Below are 15,688 nucleotides of genomic sequence, written 5' to 3' on the forward strand. Positions count from 1 at the left end.
TTATACTTCTATCCTATTTCTTATTTATTTATTTTCTCTATTTCTTTTCAACTTCCTCTCTACCAAATTCAATGTAAAACATATTTTTTTTACGTTTTTGACTTAGCAAGATAGAAGTAATGTTATGAGTATTATATATATATAATAATGATTTGTTTAACATCAATTTTTTTTTTTATCTTTTATCATTAATAAATATAATAAATGATGTAATAGAATATAGAAAGAGATAAATAAAATAAAATAATGTACACAAATTATTGCAGAAGTAACATTTCCTATCCATCTAGTTATACATTTCACCATTTCTAGGCTTGAATGCCCACGAATCCAACAATTAAGGAGACTAAAACATATAGATAAAACAACATTAAACTGTAAAATAAGTACAATAGAATCCAATGCCTAAAACCCCTGATGGGTTTTAAACTTTAATTTCATGTATAATCAGAGGTCATACAATTTGACGGTTGAAGTGTGAACTGCAGGATAGTATAAGCAATATGATTTAGATTTCACTCCTACATTCATGGAGGGTGTAAACAAATCTTTGGTTATCCGTATGGTAAAATCACATTAAATTCCACCATAACGAACAACTTCCTATTTCACTGTATCTCAATGTTGCTCAAAATCGGAAAAAGAATATAAAAAGCTGTCATTTATAGTTCTTTAGCCTCAGCCTATTTTAGTCTGGGACCACGGTTTCCTTGCAGCCACTTAAGTGAGTTCAATCTCCAAGAATATACCACATATAGTCCAGAACTTCATGAAGAAAGGGTGGTTTTCCACAAATTCTTGCTACAAGATTTAAAGACTACGAAGCTATCAATGACATTAATTGTTGTTCCACTTCTTCCCAGTTCTTAACTCTGGTCACCAGAGGGTGCTGATCAACAGACTCGTTCTTGCACCAAGGATATGAGTTTTCATAATCAAAAAGTAGGACTCTAATTCCAACTTCAGCACACTCCATGGCATATCGGGGGTTATCATCAATAAGAACCTTGGCATTTAAAGACCTGTCAATGGCAGTACAATCTATTACTAATAAAAACAATTGAAACACAAGTTGATGCTTTAAGTGAGGAAAGAGTTGGTATTTTCTTTTGTTTTTGCAGTTCTGTAGTTTGCACATGCACTGCATTTAATACTGAGAAAGAAAGGGATCCACATCTGAAACATGCACTACATTTAAGAGCACTAAGGGACTTACCTACAAATTTCTGACTTTGGTCTTGACACCCCATCAAGAGCAAAGTGGTTACCAAAGTGAATCTCATGAAAAAGCCCTGGAAAATTCTTCTCTAACCACTCGATTGTGTGATCCTTAATTACATTCTGCCGTGAGCTGATCATATAATAATACCCCAGTTAGTCAATGCTGACAAGACTCCTTTACAGGTTGAAGAAAGTTCAATAATACTAAAAGCATACGTTACAACTGATAGGCTACAAAATCTTGATAACTTCTGAAGAGCCGTCTGAGAACCTGGAAGAGGGTAGATCCCTGACTTGAAATATGGTGTCTTAAAAAACTCATGAACACGGATATCAGCTGCAGAACAAGATATTGATTTTCAAATTTCAACCAGTCCATTAGATATCAGTAGGCATTAAAAAATGTTGTATAAAAAATCCACAAGATTTCTACATAAAAAACATGATAAAATTAATGAATCTCTTGCTAAGCCCAACAACCGATATTTGAAATGATTTTTTTTACTTTTTATTTTATTTAATTGGGTCGGTTGTTGTCCTTAGCATTGTACTTTCTGGAAATACACACAGCAAACATATTAGGCTTGCCTCACCATTGACTTTGACTTGCAAAATTAGGATATGTATCATAAATTAGGCTTGCCTCTCCATAATAAGCTAACCATGAAACATAACTATCAGAATTTGACGTATTTACTAATTAGATTTATGGGAATCCAAACTCAAGAAAGATCATCTAGATTTAGAACACATGCAACACTTCAATCCAAGAGTTTGGTAAAATAAAATGACAAGGAAATAATGTATATCCTATAAATTTTCATAAGAAATGGAATACCAAACTATTCACAAAATGTGATATGCAAAATATGACAGATACATAGATAGTTACCTTCATCACGTGAACAATTCCATATCTGCAACAGAAATGAAGGGGGCATCAGACTCCAAATACAAAAGCACCAATTCAAGGCAATACAATGGGGCTAACTGGATTGTAAGTGCTGATTATCCTTTATCAGTGAAATTTTCTTTAATAGCACCACTAGTGCACAAGACAAATACACTTCACACATGATGCATGCAATTATTATAAAAGTACTAACAGAAAAGGGGGAATGCATAAAACCATGGAACTCCAAGAAAGCCATGAAAAAACTGAATTATGAGTTAACAGAATTTTGCTTATATAAAAGACTGGTGAAAGGGGGCAAAAATGAACCCCTGAAAGAACATTCAAGTAGTCGATTGTTAACATTATTTAATATTAATATTAAATTATCCAAAAACAAATTGGTAAATTTCAATTACTTATCATCAAAATATTGAATTGCCAAAGCAGCTGAATAATACCTTACAGAATTCATACACATGATATTCAGAAACTGAATAATTTGATGAGTATCGATCTGCAATGAACTTGTTGAGAGCTGACACAAAGTTTCCTAATACTGTTCATATGTGGGGAAAAGCATCAGAAGAAGAAAAAAAATGGATAATCCAAGAATTAAAATACATATTAGTCTGTCTACAATGGATTCAAATGTAAAAGAAACGTAACTAATTTTAGGCAAGCCATCACACTGCAAACAGAAGTAGATTACTAATATTAATTACTTGGACACAACTGGAGCTGACAATTACTTAATAAAATAAAAATATGATTTTATTCACACAAGCAATAATGACACAAAAGTCAAACAACCCAAGAAGCTTAATATGAAAGTGAAAATTTAGCATGCTCTGAACCAAACAAGAATATTGCAGACATCACCTAACAGCCAAAGAAAAAGGCGTCAATGTATCAATGAAAAAAGAATCTTGTTTCCTTATATATTCTATTTTAGAAATCACAGGTCACAAACAATTCTAAGAATTTCCAACAAGTTCATGAGTTCGTATTTAACAAATGGATGCTGAAAAGAATTTCCTTATATTCTATTTTATCTCAGTGGCATGCTGAAAAGAATGCTTCAACCCCCATATTGACCAGGTAAGATTCAGGCAAATATACATGTAACAAGCATGAAGCTTAGAACAATGTTGAGATATAATATGATGATCTGACCATTCCACTCACCTGGGGGAGAGGGAACTTTGACCATAGTTTCTTAATTATTCTTCAATTAGATGTTTAAGTTTGAAACAAATTATAAATATTTGGAAAAGACATCCAGTAAAGCAATTCTCCTTGCATATTTAAAGGGTTGGAACATAGTCAGGATTCTGCACGAGGGAATACTTAATTCATATAAAGAAAATTAAATGACAAAATATATAAAACTCTGAAGAACAACATAATATAATAAAAATAGTGGCACATGCATACAAATTTGCATACATACCCTCATCAACATCAACAGCAACAACAAGTTTCTGGGACAACCGGTGATCACTGAAACAAGGAGGCTTGGCAGGACTTCCATTTATAGACCCATTATCAACCTTAACCAAATTAGCATCACATTCATCGCTCCTTACAGAATTCCCTTGCTCCAAATCCGCTAACATCTGTTGCCGACGATTCGATACAAAGCCACGGGGCCTTGCCTTTGCCCTCACAAGGATCCTGTCACTATAACTACTACAACTACCACTAGTGTCATTGCTACAACCTCTAGGCCCAAAACCAATGCTTCTGCTAACCCCAAAAACATTAGCATAAACAAGATTTTGGAGAAATGGGAAAGACAGGCAGCTACCACGAGCAGAAGAAGATAGAGAAGGGTAATGAGAAAAAGCCTTGCTCAAATGGGAACAAGGATCATAACCAACTAAATAAGCCATAAGATTGTTACGGTGAGGGTGCTGCCTAGTTTGCTGATACAAGAAGCGCACAGGGCCCTCACAATTCTTTAATCTAAACATAATAACACAAGAATCTTGCTCTGATATTCTCGCATCACCGTTAAAAAAAAGGAATTAAAATATTAAACGGATAAATCTCACAGAAAAAAAGGCTATATTCTTTTTGAAAAAGAATCAATCCCGGAACTTATCGAATTGAACACTGCGATCACCAAGGACCAATCTTTTCACGGTCAAGCTCATTAGGCGTCAAAAGGGTATACGCCAAACACAACCGACACAAACCCTAGAAATGATAGAGTGAAATCCAAGGCAACCAATCCCAATTACCCAGAAAATGGGAATGTCTGATAATGATATGATTCGTAAAAAGATCAAATCTTGCAATGTCTCGGATCCAATAAAAGAGGAAACTTCGATGGGGAAGGATAATGGCGAAAAGGCTGAGAAATTTTCGTGGAGCTTGAGAAGAATTTCAAGAAGATGCTGGAACCTAAAAAACGAATATGCACGAAAACATGGACGATGAATAATCCTAAGTGAGATTAGATTGTCTCCTATCTCTCCGTAGTGTTTAAGGGTTACTATGATTCAAATTTGTGGTTTTTTTTTCCCTCGTCAACAGAGTCATTCGGCATGTAGAAACATAGCCGACATGCACTGAATCTGAAACTCTTCCAAAAAGCGAGTTGATAAAAGCGAGAATTTAAAGAGAAAATTGAAAAGGAAAAAAAAAACAAAAAGAGGAGGAGGAAAGTTAATTGTTGATTAACGCGGAAATTAGGGCATCATTTTCGATTCTCCTTTCTGTGAAACAAAATTTGGGTATTATTGCCCATCACTTTTCTTTTTCTTTCTATTTAGAATTTTATATTTATATTTGTGAAAAAGTGTGATGTTCCCAATTTCAGTGTTTTATTTTATTCTGATGCTAATGATTTGTCGATTGTGCCACTGCAGCAGTGCTGCTGTCGGCGCAAAGCATAGTTACGAATTTAGAATCTGCGTTTAGATATTGTAACTATATATTTTTTATATCATAAGTAAGAATGACAAAAAAAGAAGAAGAATGGTATCCACATATTTTCACGGATAAAATTTGTTATGAATTTTTAAAAAATAATTAAATAAATACTTACTTAATAATATAACAAAAATAGATAATAAATTATTTATATTTACAAATATATGTACTTTAAAAATGTTAAAAACTCTTAATTATATATAAAATAATTTGATTTAATCTATTTTTACAGTAAATATGTATCATTATTATTTATTTTTAGTATATATATTAAAAATTATTTTTAATATAAATATATGTTTTCAAATAATATCTTTTTAATTTTATTTTATTTCTTATTTTTTTATTTATAATTTTATATCTTAACAAATATTTAAAGATATTCAATACTCATAAATACTCACGAATATATATATATATATATATATATATATATATATAATTCATGAATACATATTAAATAAATATTTGCACTAAATTGAATTAATAACCAAAGTTACTCTCAAGACTTTTTGGCTAGTTTAAATAAATAAAAAATTTACGAAAATAAATTATTTAAATTATGTTATATCATATTTTTTTTACCATTGATTTTTCTCTATTTTTTTTTCAATTAAATTGATTTATGCAACTTCTATCATGAATAATAATGTCTAGTAGAATAATGATGATAGATCATGAGCTAATACATATTAGGTAAATTTTTTTGGAAAGAGGTGTGTCACTAATAAACACACTTAAATACTAAGTTTGAATAATTATTTTCTAATATAATAGATCAAACAATGCTACAATTCTAAAGAATACTAAGAGTTTTCTTAGTCATTGTACTAGTGTGCAAAATAATGAAAAAATACTAATAATCTATATTGACTCTAATATTACTGTTAGGAATCAAAGTAACATAATAAGTAATTAAAATAAGCGATGAGAAAATAAGAACAAAAGGAGACAATAGGCATAATAGAAGAAAAAAAATACTTAAGGAGGAAATTACACCACTCCTCATCCTAAAATTCATTCCTTAAAATAGGAGAATATTACTCGAGAAAAAACTCTTAAAGTAGATAAAAAAAAAAAGAGGAGAAATTTTGGGATGGTGAAGGAGGGGGACCACTAAGCTTTATTTATAACTTTACTGGGATCCAAATTTGAAGTTCCCACCAACATGGAACTTCTACTTCTAACATTCTTCACCAACTCATATGTCTCACCTACTTTATATTTAGTTGAGTTGAAAGATTCTATTACTTTTTCTCTTGTTATACTCACTATATCCTTGGCCTTCATGGCTATTTCTCCAACATCAATCTTTACATTTGGAGCTATTATTTTCTCATCTATATCAAATCAATATGACGAACTTGACAATCTGACCCAAATCAATTAAATTGGTTCAATTTTTTTAAAGTCCAATTTGAATCTAACTAATTAAAATCAAGTATGTATCATTTTGATTATTTTGAAAACGTTTTTAAGTTACCATATATAGATTTTTTCATTCCTTTCTCAAATATTTAAAGAAACTAAAAGGAATTATATTGCAATATTTATATTGAGTGTCATCTTCACACAATAATGTATTTGAAATCCTTAAATAGATTAAGAAAAGAAACTAAGAGTAAATATATCCCAAATATTTCACTTTAGTTAATTTTTTTTATAATATATCAATTTAGTTCATGTTAAAAATTTTATTTAATTTGAAATTTTTTAATTTTTTTTATAAAAAATTCATTGGATATCCGATGATCTGAACCAAACTAAACCTATAAACATCGGATTGGTTTGGCTTTGATTAAGTAAAAAAATATAAAATTCAAACCAATTAAATTTAAATAGTTTGGATTGAATTTTCAATCAAACTCAAACTAACCTGACTTGTAAACACCTCTCTTTTAATCTCAACCTGAAACAACTATCACAACAATAGTGTCTATGTGAAAAAATACAACAGACCTATGAACTGTTACAATTACATTATTATCAATGTTTGACTGATCTAACCTAATACAGATTGCAGATGGACCAATGAGACTGTTAGAATGCATAACATTATTATCAAGAAACTTTATTTGAGAACCTCAAAATAACATAAGGTATTCACTTGAGCTTATACGTATTGTGCCACTGAACAACATCATTCTGCCTTTTAGTATCAAGCTTAAGAGAATCCGATGAACCGCCTTGAGCTTTTGAGTTTTGGTTCGCAGAATCAGATCCTCCACATACAAGGAAGCAGAAGAATGAAAAAGAATATAGGCAAACCAGATTTAATTTTCTTAATCTGGAAACAAAAAAAAAATCCAGCTTATCACCTTCAGATACAGTGGAGCACACTGGCTTGGTTTCAGTAGCAGCAGCACGCATTGGCAGGATGCCAATCAACCCCTTCTCTTCTCACTGCCAAAGTTCTTGTTCTGCCAACTCCATACTTCATTAACCATGGAAACAGTCACACGTAATGATAATTAAAGACATGCAAAATTATTTAAAAAGAAAAAAGTTTATTTATTTGGTACATGTCAATGCTTGGTTTAAGCCCCTTGCATCTAGCTTAAGCTGTAATGTATACATGCACTTAATTAGTAAGACTGACACATTAAATTTTGCAAAAACTAGAGAGGCATAGTAATGGGAGTTTGAAAACCTTGTGAACCGCTAGGCATTCAACTATTTGTTGCTTAACCTTCACTAAACCGTAGTGATCACTGTCCAGTTGCTTCTGTGCAGCTCTCAAGTCCACTTCAATCTCTTCACTGGCCTTCTGCCATGGCAGATCAGCAAGCAGCTCCAGGTAAACCCGTAAAATGTTATACCCTGGTTGCCGAGGCTACATTTCTTAAGCCTCCTGGCACAGAAAATAGGAAAATGAACTGTTTGTCTCTCGGATGCTATAAAATCACTTGAATAATGATACTATCATTTTCTATTTCAATTTACAGAACATTTATAGAAAATAATTGCCATATCATATCTAATTATACCACCATTGAAAAGCACCTCAACTCTGTGTGCCTGTTTGCATATATTCTGTGACATTCCTGCCCTCTGAGTCTTTCTTTTGAGGCAGTCAGGTCATCCACATCATCGTCATATTATCACCAAGTTCCTCATTTATCACCCTCATCTATAATATATTTTATAGATAAAATGGATAACAACATTCCATTTAGATTAACAAACAAATGAAGCAGAAATAGTTGTCAATATAGATTATTTTCTTTCCCACATATCATATATTACTGCCATTAAGAAAGAAGAAACATTCTCTACAAATACATACAGTGCACACAGACTTTGTGGTTGTCATATCATAATAGTCTAAAAAACTACTGGCTTGAAACATGTAATTGAATATTAGCAAAAGATTGTGAAAACTTAGAAAAAAGATTTATAGTTATGGATAATTATAAAATTAATTTCTCAGCCGGACATTTATTTATTCTAAGTAAAATTAATAACATACAATATGTCTCGTTTAATCATTTTCTTTAGAATGAGCAGAAACTCGACACATTTCTGAAACTGTTTTTATATATATAAAAAATACCATGTTGCAGTACCTCTAGAACCTGAAGAAACTCAGAACTCAATCTATGCTAGTCAAAAACTCTTGGGATCAAATGTTTCATGACTAAGTAGAGCTTTTCCTCAGGAGTATATCCAGGATGCTCGATTACTTCCATCCAATCAAGAAGCAGTGGCGATATGAGTTGCAACCTACCTATTTGTTGTAGCCACAAAAACAACCTTGTTACAATATGAAGTGCTTTAAGGGAGGACATGCATCAGGGCATATGTTTAGAGACATGTTTGCATTCATATTGTAATTACATTTAGGATCATTATGGATCATGCTTAGATTCATCATAGAATTGTATTTAAGATCATGAAAAACTCGGGCACACTAGAATTTAGAGTCACCATTCACATTGTACATACATTATGGCCACATCAAAAGGACTATGCTCAAATTCATTGTGCAATTGTAATTAGCATCATCAAAAACTCGAGCACTGTTACATTTAGAATCACGAAAGCAAAGTTGGACAGTGCATTCTGTCCCACTTTTACAACATGAAATGCTTTAAGGGTCAACCATTAAAGCACATGCTTAGATTCATTATTACATTCATATTATAATTGCTTTTAGGGCAATCAAGGCCTATACTAGCATTCATAATACATTATATAAATAATAATTGATTACGAAAGCAATACGATAATTTTAATAGAATACACAAAATAGAAAAATAAAAATCAACCAACACCAAATTTTAACGTGGGAAAACCCTCAATATGAGGTAAAAACCCACGGGACCTAGTCCAGTAAAAAATTCCACTAATAATAATCAATGAGTACACAAGTCTTCCTAGACCCTAAACCCTAAACAAGGGATAACAAGAAATAGTTTATCACCAATATGGTGGATAACAATACAAGAAATGTGTATCTAGCTAAACAATAGAGACTAAAATAAACAAAAATTGGTAACAAATATTTCTTCTCCAAATTGGTTGCTCTACTTCTTTCTTCTCACAAAGTTCTTCTTCTCTCTGAAGACGCTTTGAATTTTCCTTCTTCTAAAAGGTTGATATCACATTACAAAGACTAATCACACCTAATACTAATACAATTAACATACAACCAACATATTGGACTGTATTTATTTATTTATTATTATTATAAGTCATCGAGTCCAAATAAATTGGTGAACAATTTCACAATCATAATGAATCAAAAGGTGCAATTAGAATCTTGAAGAGCCACGCATTCCATCGGGATTAAAATTATGAAATGAAGTACTGATCTTGCAACCAAATTCACTTCAGAGTCACAACGTTAGGCTAGGGTCACCAAAGGTCATGCTGAGTGCATAAAGAAAAAGTAGCGAGCAAAGGCCAACCATCGGCTTTAATCATGGGCCTTAATGATGGCCTCAGTTTCAGACTTGGCATCTCTGGATGACACTCTTTTTGGGGGTGCTAGGTACAAGGTGTCCTTCTTCACCCTCTGGCTTGAGTCTGCTGCTTTTTCCAATTAAAGATGCACCATCTTTTATTTTAACCTCCTCTTTCACAATAGAATCATAGATTTAATCTTTGAAGCAGAGTGATGCGCTTCATTGGCAGCTCCAAGACCCACTCTTGCTACTCATAACATCCAGCACAAGAGAGTCAAGAATCAAGAATAACAATCAATACAAAATCTTTAAGACCCAAAACTCACAGTGCAATCAATCGGACATAAAAATGCAAACAAAGAGAGGGAAGGTTCTATAAAACACTTTTACGGCAATCGTATGTGGCGGCCATCTTTTTCAGCAAACAGCAACTCTCCTTTCCCCTTTCTTGTTCTCGCGCCATTTCTTCCCAGCGTGTTAGAGTCTCACTTTACTCCATTCCCTTGCTCTTTATTTATAATTCTTCGATAGGGCCGGCCTGGGCCTGGTGTTTCTTTCCAGGTGCAAGGGTCCATCACCAGGCCCATTTTTCTTAAAACTATATAATTATAATTTTTATATTATTAATTTTTTAGTATTACATTTGTAAAAAGCTATAAATATGTTTTTATCTTTCTAAAAATTTATAAGTTTGGTTCTAAACTTATTTTTTTTATTTTTTTATTTTTTTTTAAATTTGAACATATATTACTTTTGACCTTTAAAATTATTTTATAATATATTATAATAAATGATTGTAAAACAAAATTAAATACAAAATGTAACATGTCTATTTTAGATTTGTTAACATTATTATTTATTTACGTAATAAAATATGTTACTTCTTATTAAAGGTCTCGTACATTGATTTATGAATTTTTTTGAAATTTTTAATTAAGTCCCTAAAGTTAAAAAAATTGTATTCTCTCTATCTCTCTCTTTTTATAACTTAGTTCTTAAGGCTAGAGATTTGTTGACATTTCATGAAATATGACATTTTTACCTACACAATCACTTTAAATTATTATTTTATGTATAATTATACATGTCAAGTAGATTTTTAATCTATTTATAAAAATTTTCATAATCTCCTTAATTATAAGAATTTTAAAGTAATAGAAAATTTTCATCAATAAAAATTAAAAACTAATACACATGAATAATGACATTAAATAATAATATAATATTATATCAAAATAAATATTAGAATCATAAACGAATCTCTAATTATAAGTACTTACGATTAAATTATAAAAAGATGAAAGATTAAATTATAATTTTTTTAGTTATACCCAAATTTAAAAATTTTAAAAAAATTCATAAATCAAGTGTTATATTTAGTCTTAATTAAATCATGTATTTTTTTTTATATTTTAATTGATTACATTTCAAATAGTTTATATATAGAGGTTCATACTTATTATTTCATCCAAGACCCATAAAAGAACAAGACCCTTTGAAATAATATTTATTATTATAAAAATTTATTTATTATTTTAACTTGGTTAATTATACTTTTGTTCCTTTTATTTATTTTTATGATTTAATTTGATTTCACTATTTTTAAATGTTTCAATTTGTTTCTCTAATTTTTACAAAATGTTTAATATTATCTTTTTATCCAAATTGATACTAATGACATTAATAAAATTGAACAAAAAATAATATTAAATATTTTTAAAAATCAGATAACTAAATTGATTTATTTAAAAATAGTATAACCAAATTGAACATTTCAAAAATAGAGAAAAAATTACGTATCATTTTTTGGTCAAGATAAATTTGAATTGTCTTTTACCTATTTAATAAATTTTTTTATTAGATAACTCCTTTATTTTGTGATAATTTTTTTAATTTTAAATACTCAATTTATTATCATTTATGATCTTATCAAGATAAATAAAAATGAATAAGTTTATCTAGATAAAAAAAATATTAGACAATTTTTTATTCAATTTGATATCACTATTTTAAAAATGTTCAATTTAATCATTTAATTTTTTTAAAAATATTTAATATTCTCTAATTCATCATTTTATATTTTTAAATAAAATAACTAATTTATTAAAAAAAACATACTAATAACATAATTAAAAAAATGTATTCTTAAAACATCTTATACTAATCAGGAACATAAATTAATTAATAGTTGCATACACTCAAATGACAGGGTCGGGGATTAAAACATTGAGCTACCTTAAAGAATAAGATCAATTTTTTATTCATTGGCCATGTGAATTTTTTTTTTTAAATTCATTGCTCATGAGATTGAAAATCTACTCAAATACAGTCGAAGCAAATAAAACAAACAAATAAATAAAATTGGCGGTGTGAAGTTGTGAAACTCTGCATAACACAATTGAAAAAAAAAAAAAAAAACTAAGCATAAAGCGATAAAATGAGAGTGAAAATGAAGCTTGACACGAGCATGACCATCAAGTGTATGCTCCTTTCTGGTGCAGCAGAAGCAGGAGTGGACTTCCTTTCATGCTTCCCCAGATCGATCATGATCTTAAACTGACAAGCGCTTTGAGGTGGTGAAGGGTTTATGTTAGTGATGACAGAGAGGCCATTGAATTGGCACGCATCTTTGCGTTGATTCATTGTTTGATAGTACATGTTGAATGCATAAGAAGCATTGCCTCTTGTGTCCAATCCACTGCATGAAGCCCCAGGAGAGAGACAAGTACAATCAGCATATGTGCATGCTTTGCTCATGCTATCTGCCAGAGCATTAGGGTCTTGAACATTGGCTTGAGTTGACATGACACACCATTGCTTTGGCAAATACTTGACACCCTTTGCACCAACAAGTTGTTTCCCTCCACCCAAATTCAAAGGGTACTTGATGGATCCATCAAAGTTGAAGACCCCCCAGTGCCTCTCAAAAGGGCCAGGCTCAATGCTCTTGGCATCCTCATCAATGAAGCCAAAGAGGTAGATATCAGGAGGGGAAGGTCTCTTGGGGCTTCCTTGTCTTTTGACAATTCTGTCAATGAGGCCTTGGTTGAACCTTTGGGCATTCTTGATGTTGGCATTGGCAGTTCCATCAGTAGGCCAACCAACCTCTCCAATGATGACAGGCATTTGGCCAAAGCCATTCTTCTCAAGGGCACTGATGAGGGTGTCGTAGTTGGCATCAAAGACATTGGTGTAGGTAATGGAGCCATCAACCACAGGGGCAGCTGAGCCATCAAAGAAGGCAAACTCTTTGGGGAAGTGAGGGTCAGCATCAAGGCTGAGGAAAGGGTAAATGTTGAAGGTTAGAGGGCCACCGTTTTGGCTCAGGAACTTGATTATGGAGATCATTTGGTCTTGTATGTCTGGCCTGAAGTTTCCACCTGATGGAAGGCCACTGTCACTTTGGTACACATCAGCATTTAGAGGTGTTGTCACCTTCACTTGCCTCCCTAAGCCTGCTTTTATCAGGGCTGCTTGGATGTTTTGGATGGCTGGAAAAGTTGAATTCACAAACCTACCATTGTATGTTTTCAGAAATGCCTCATTGCCCACAGCAACATACCTACCAGTTTCGCAAAACACTTGTTAAAAATGCAATTCCTTTGCAACTTAAAGTGGATCAATGTGTTTTGGGTCCTAATGTTATTTTTTTTGTTTGTTAAAATTGATTCTCATCTAATTTTTTTACTAAAAAATTATGATGTTTGGTTAATAAATAAAAAATAAGAAATAAGAAATTGTTTTTCTTCATCAAAGATCAAGTTTAAACTTTTAATTGTTATATTTTTTTCTTCTCATTTATCACCATTTTAACCTTTTGAAAGAAGTATACATTTATATTAAAATTCATTATAGTAATTACGCACTCAACCAATTTTGGTTCAAAGTATTCAAACAACATTATCTTAAAAAATTACTTTTCTAATATATGTTATCCAAACAAAAATTAAATTGCTTCAAACTTAATTTTAACCATAACTAGTTCTAAACTAAATCACATTTTACCTTTTAAAAAGTGTAACACATGAAAGCATATTGAAATAAAGAGGTAGTAATATTAACCTTATATCAACCCCATTTTTGGATATGTAAGTGGAGACGTTTTGGTTGACCCATGCAATGGCAGCATTGACATTGGTAGCAAGGGTTGCCAAGAGGTCATTTGGTATGCCAACCATGACCTGAATGCCAGACTTTCCTAGAGCCTTGAGTGCATCAGGATCAGCCTCAAAGAGCTTCACTTGCTTGAACCCATTGTCCTTCATCATTTTCACAGTTATTTCAGGTGGAAGGGGATGCGTTAAACGCGTTCCCCAGTTGCATGCAAAGCCATGAGCACCCTTTGCCAAACCTTGGCTTAGAATGCATAGTGCCAACAAAATGCACCTAGTCAAATGTTGGAACCCCATGTTGTGTTAATATGTTTTTTTCCTACCTCGAATTACCTACGTTTCTGAGTACCCTCTGTCCCAACGCTCACCTATATGAAGATGATTATTCTCAATAGAATTTTGATTAAAAAAAGTGGGGAGAAAAATATGTACTTTTATTCGGTAGAAAGTTACGTAAAGAATTGCATTTAGACTCAACAAAGCACTGGATTCCTTAACCCTTTGGATGACACCATGCCAAGGCATAACCTTTTATTTTTTAATCTTGAAAATGCGTACGTGGTGCGAGAGGGAGAACAATCTAGCAAAGAAAGGTAGAATCAGACCAAAAGGTAAAGAAAATCCATATGTAATCTATAAGGGTAAGCCAAAGTTTATTTTTAATTAATCAATTCCAACTTTCCCCAGAAAGTTTCATATATTTCTTTTTGCTTACAAGAAACTTACAGAATATGCAACGAGAGTACATATGATATGAGAAGCAACTAGCAAACATGATTCCCTAAATAATCAACCAGCCATCGGGCGTCCGGAGAAACAGTCAACAGGATATCCAAGGGGTCCTTTCATATTTTCACAAGTTTAAAATATAATTTTTATATTCAAAAATATTGATTTATTATAAGTTGTAATATAATATAATTTATATACTTATAATTTTTTATTTATTATAATCTAAAATTATATAAAATAAAATAAAAATTATGTACGTTGCACATGCTAGTACTCTATCGTCTTTTCTCATTTCTATTTTCTAAAACAGTTTTTGAATTTTTTTTTACTACATAAAATTAGTTTTAAAAAAAAAAAAAAACTCAACTCAATAATACACCTACATAATGCTCTTGGTTTCAAATTTTGCAAAGTACTATGTTAAATATAACAATTGTTACTTATAAATTGAAATGCACGATTTAATATTTTTAATATTCTCTCTTTTCTATCGTCTAAATATGTATTTCACATATTATTCCCATATTTCACATTTTTTTATTCATTAGAAGGATATTTTACATGTATAGCAATTCAAATTGTTCACTGTAAATTTAAAATATAATCTATATATCTAAAGACAATTATTTATTATTAATTCTAATAATAATATGATTTATTTATTATAAATTTTAATTATATAAGATAATCATTTATCTTATGTGATACACAAACTAAAATAATAATTTACTAAAATAATAATTTTTATTATATTTTTCATGATCAATTGAAACGAACAAAAGTGTATGTACTACTATAAATAAAAGAAATAATTAAGTATATTCTCCCCTTTCAATTTAAAATTCTGCCTTAATTAAATCCCCACGTTAACTAATGTTAAAGTA

At 31.0% G+C, this 15,688-nt stretch overlaps 2 protein-coding genes and 1 long non-coding RNA gene across 4 annotated transcripts; all 3 read right to left on the reverse strand.

The window, feature by feature from the left end:
• Positions 1-257: 257 nt before the first annotated feature.
• LOC109808391 (uncharacterized) lies at positions 258-4,873 on the reverse strand. Its single transcript, XM_020371386.3, has 6 exons — positions 3,567-4,873; positions 2,575-2,672; positions 2,114-2,138; positions 1,438-1,558; positions 1,217-1,351; positions 258-1,022 (listed from the first exon to the last, which is right to left on the reverse strand). Exons 1-6 carry the CDS (start codon positions 4,087-4,089, stop codon positions 818-820), a joined length of 1,107 nt encoding a protein of 368 aa, XP_020226975.1. The 5' UTR covers positions 4,090-4,873; the 3' UTR covers positions 258-817.
• Positions 4,874-6,688: 1,815 nt separating this feature from the next.
• Positions 6,689-8,607, reverse strand: LOC109809107 (uncharacterized). 2 transcript variants are annotated; one of them, XR_003804924.2, is made up of 4 exons: positions 8,041-8,607; positions 7,704-7,904; positions 7,576-7,615; positions 6,689-7,487 (listed from the first exon to the last, which is right to left on the reverse strand). It is a non-coding gene; the product is annotated as an uncharacterized LOC109809107 (long non-coding RNA). The 2 variants fall into 2 exon arrangements; XR_003804923.2 differs by having other exon boundaries at positions 6,692-7,487; positions 8,057-8,602.
• A 721-nt stretch (positions 8,608-9,328) lies between these two features.
• LOC109809468 (O-Glycosyl hydrolases family 17 protein) lies at positions 9,329-14,877 on the reverse strand. The gene is made up of 2 exons (XM_020372795.3): positions 14,023-14,877; positions 9,329-13,522 (listed from the first exon to the last, which is right to left on the reverse strand). Exons 1-2 carry the CDS (start codon positions 14,367-14,369, stop codon positions 12,379-12,381), a joined length of 1,491 nt encoding a protein of 496 aa, XP_020228384.1. The 5' UTR covers positions 14,370-14,877; the 3' UTR covers positions 9,329-12,378.
• Positions 14,878-15,688: the final 811 nt, after the last annotated feature.

This window comes from Cajanus cajan, chromosome 5 (assembly GCF_000230855.2).
Source record: "Cajanus cajan strain Asha chromosome 5, NIPB_CcT2T_4, whole genome shotgun sequence".
In the NCBI taxonomy this organism is placed as follows: Eukaryota; Viridiplantae; Streptophyta; class Magnoliopsida; order Fabales; family Fabaceae; genus Cajanus; species Cajanus cajan.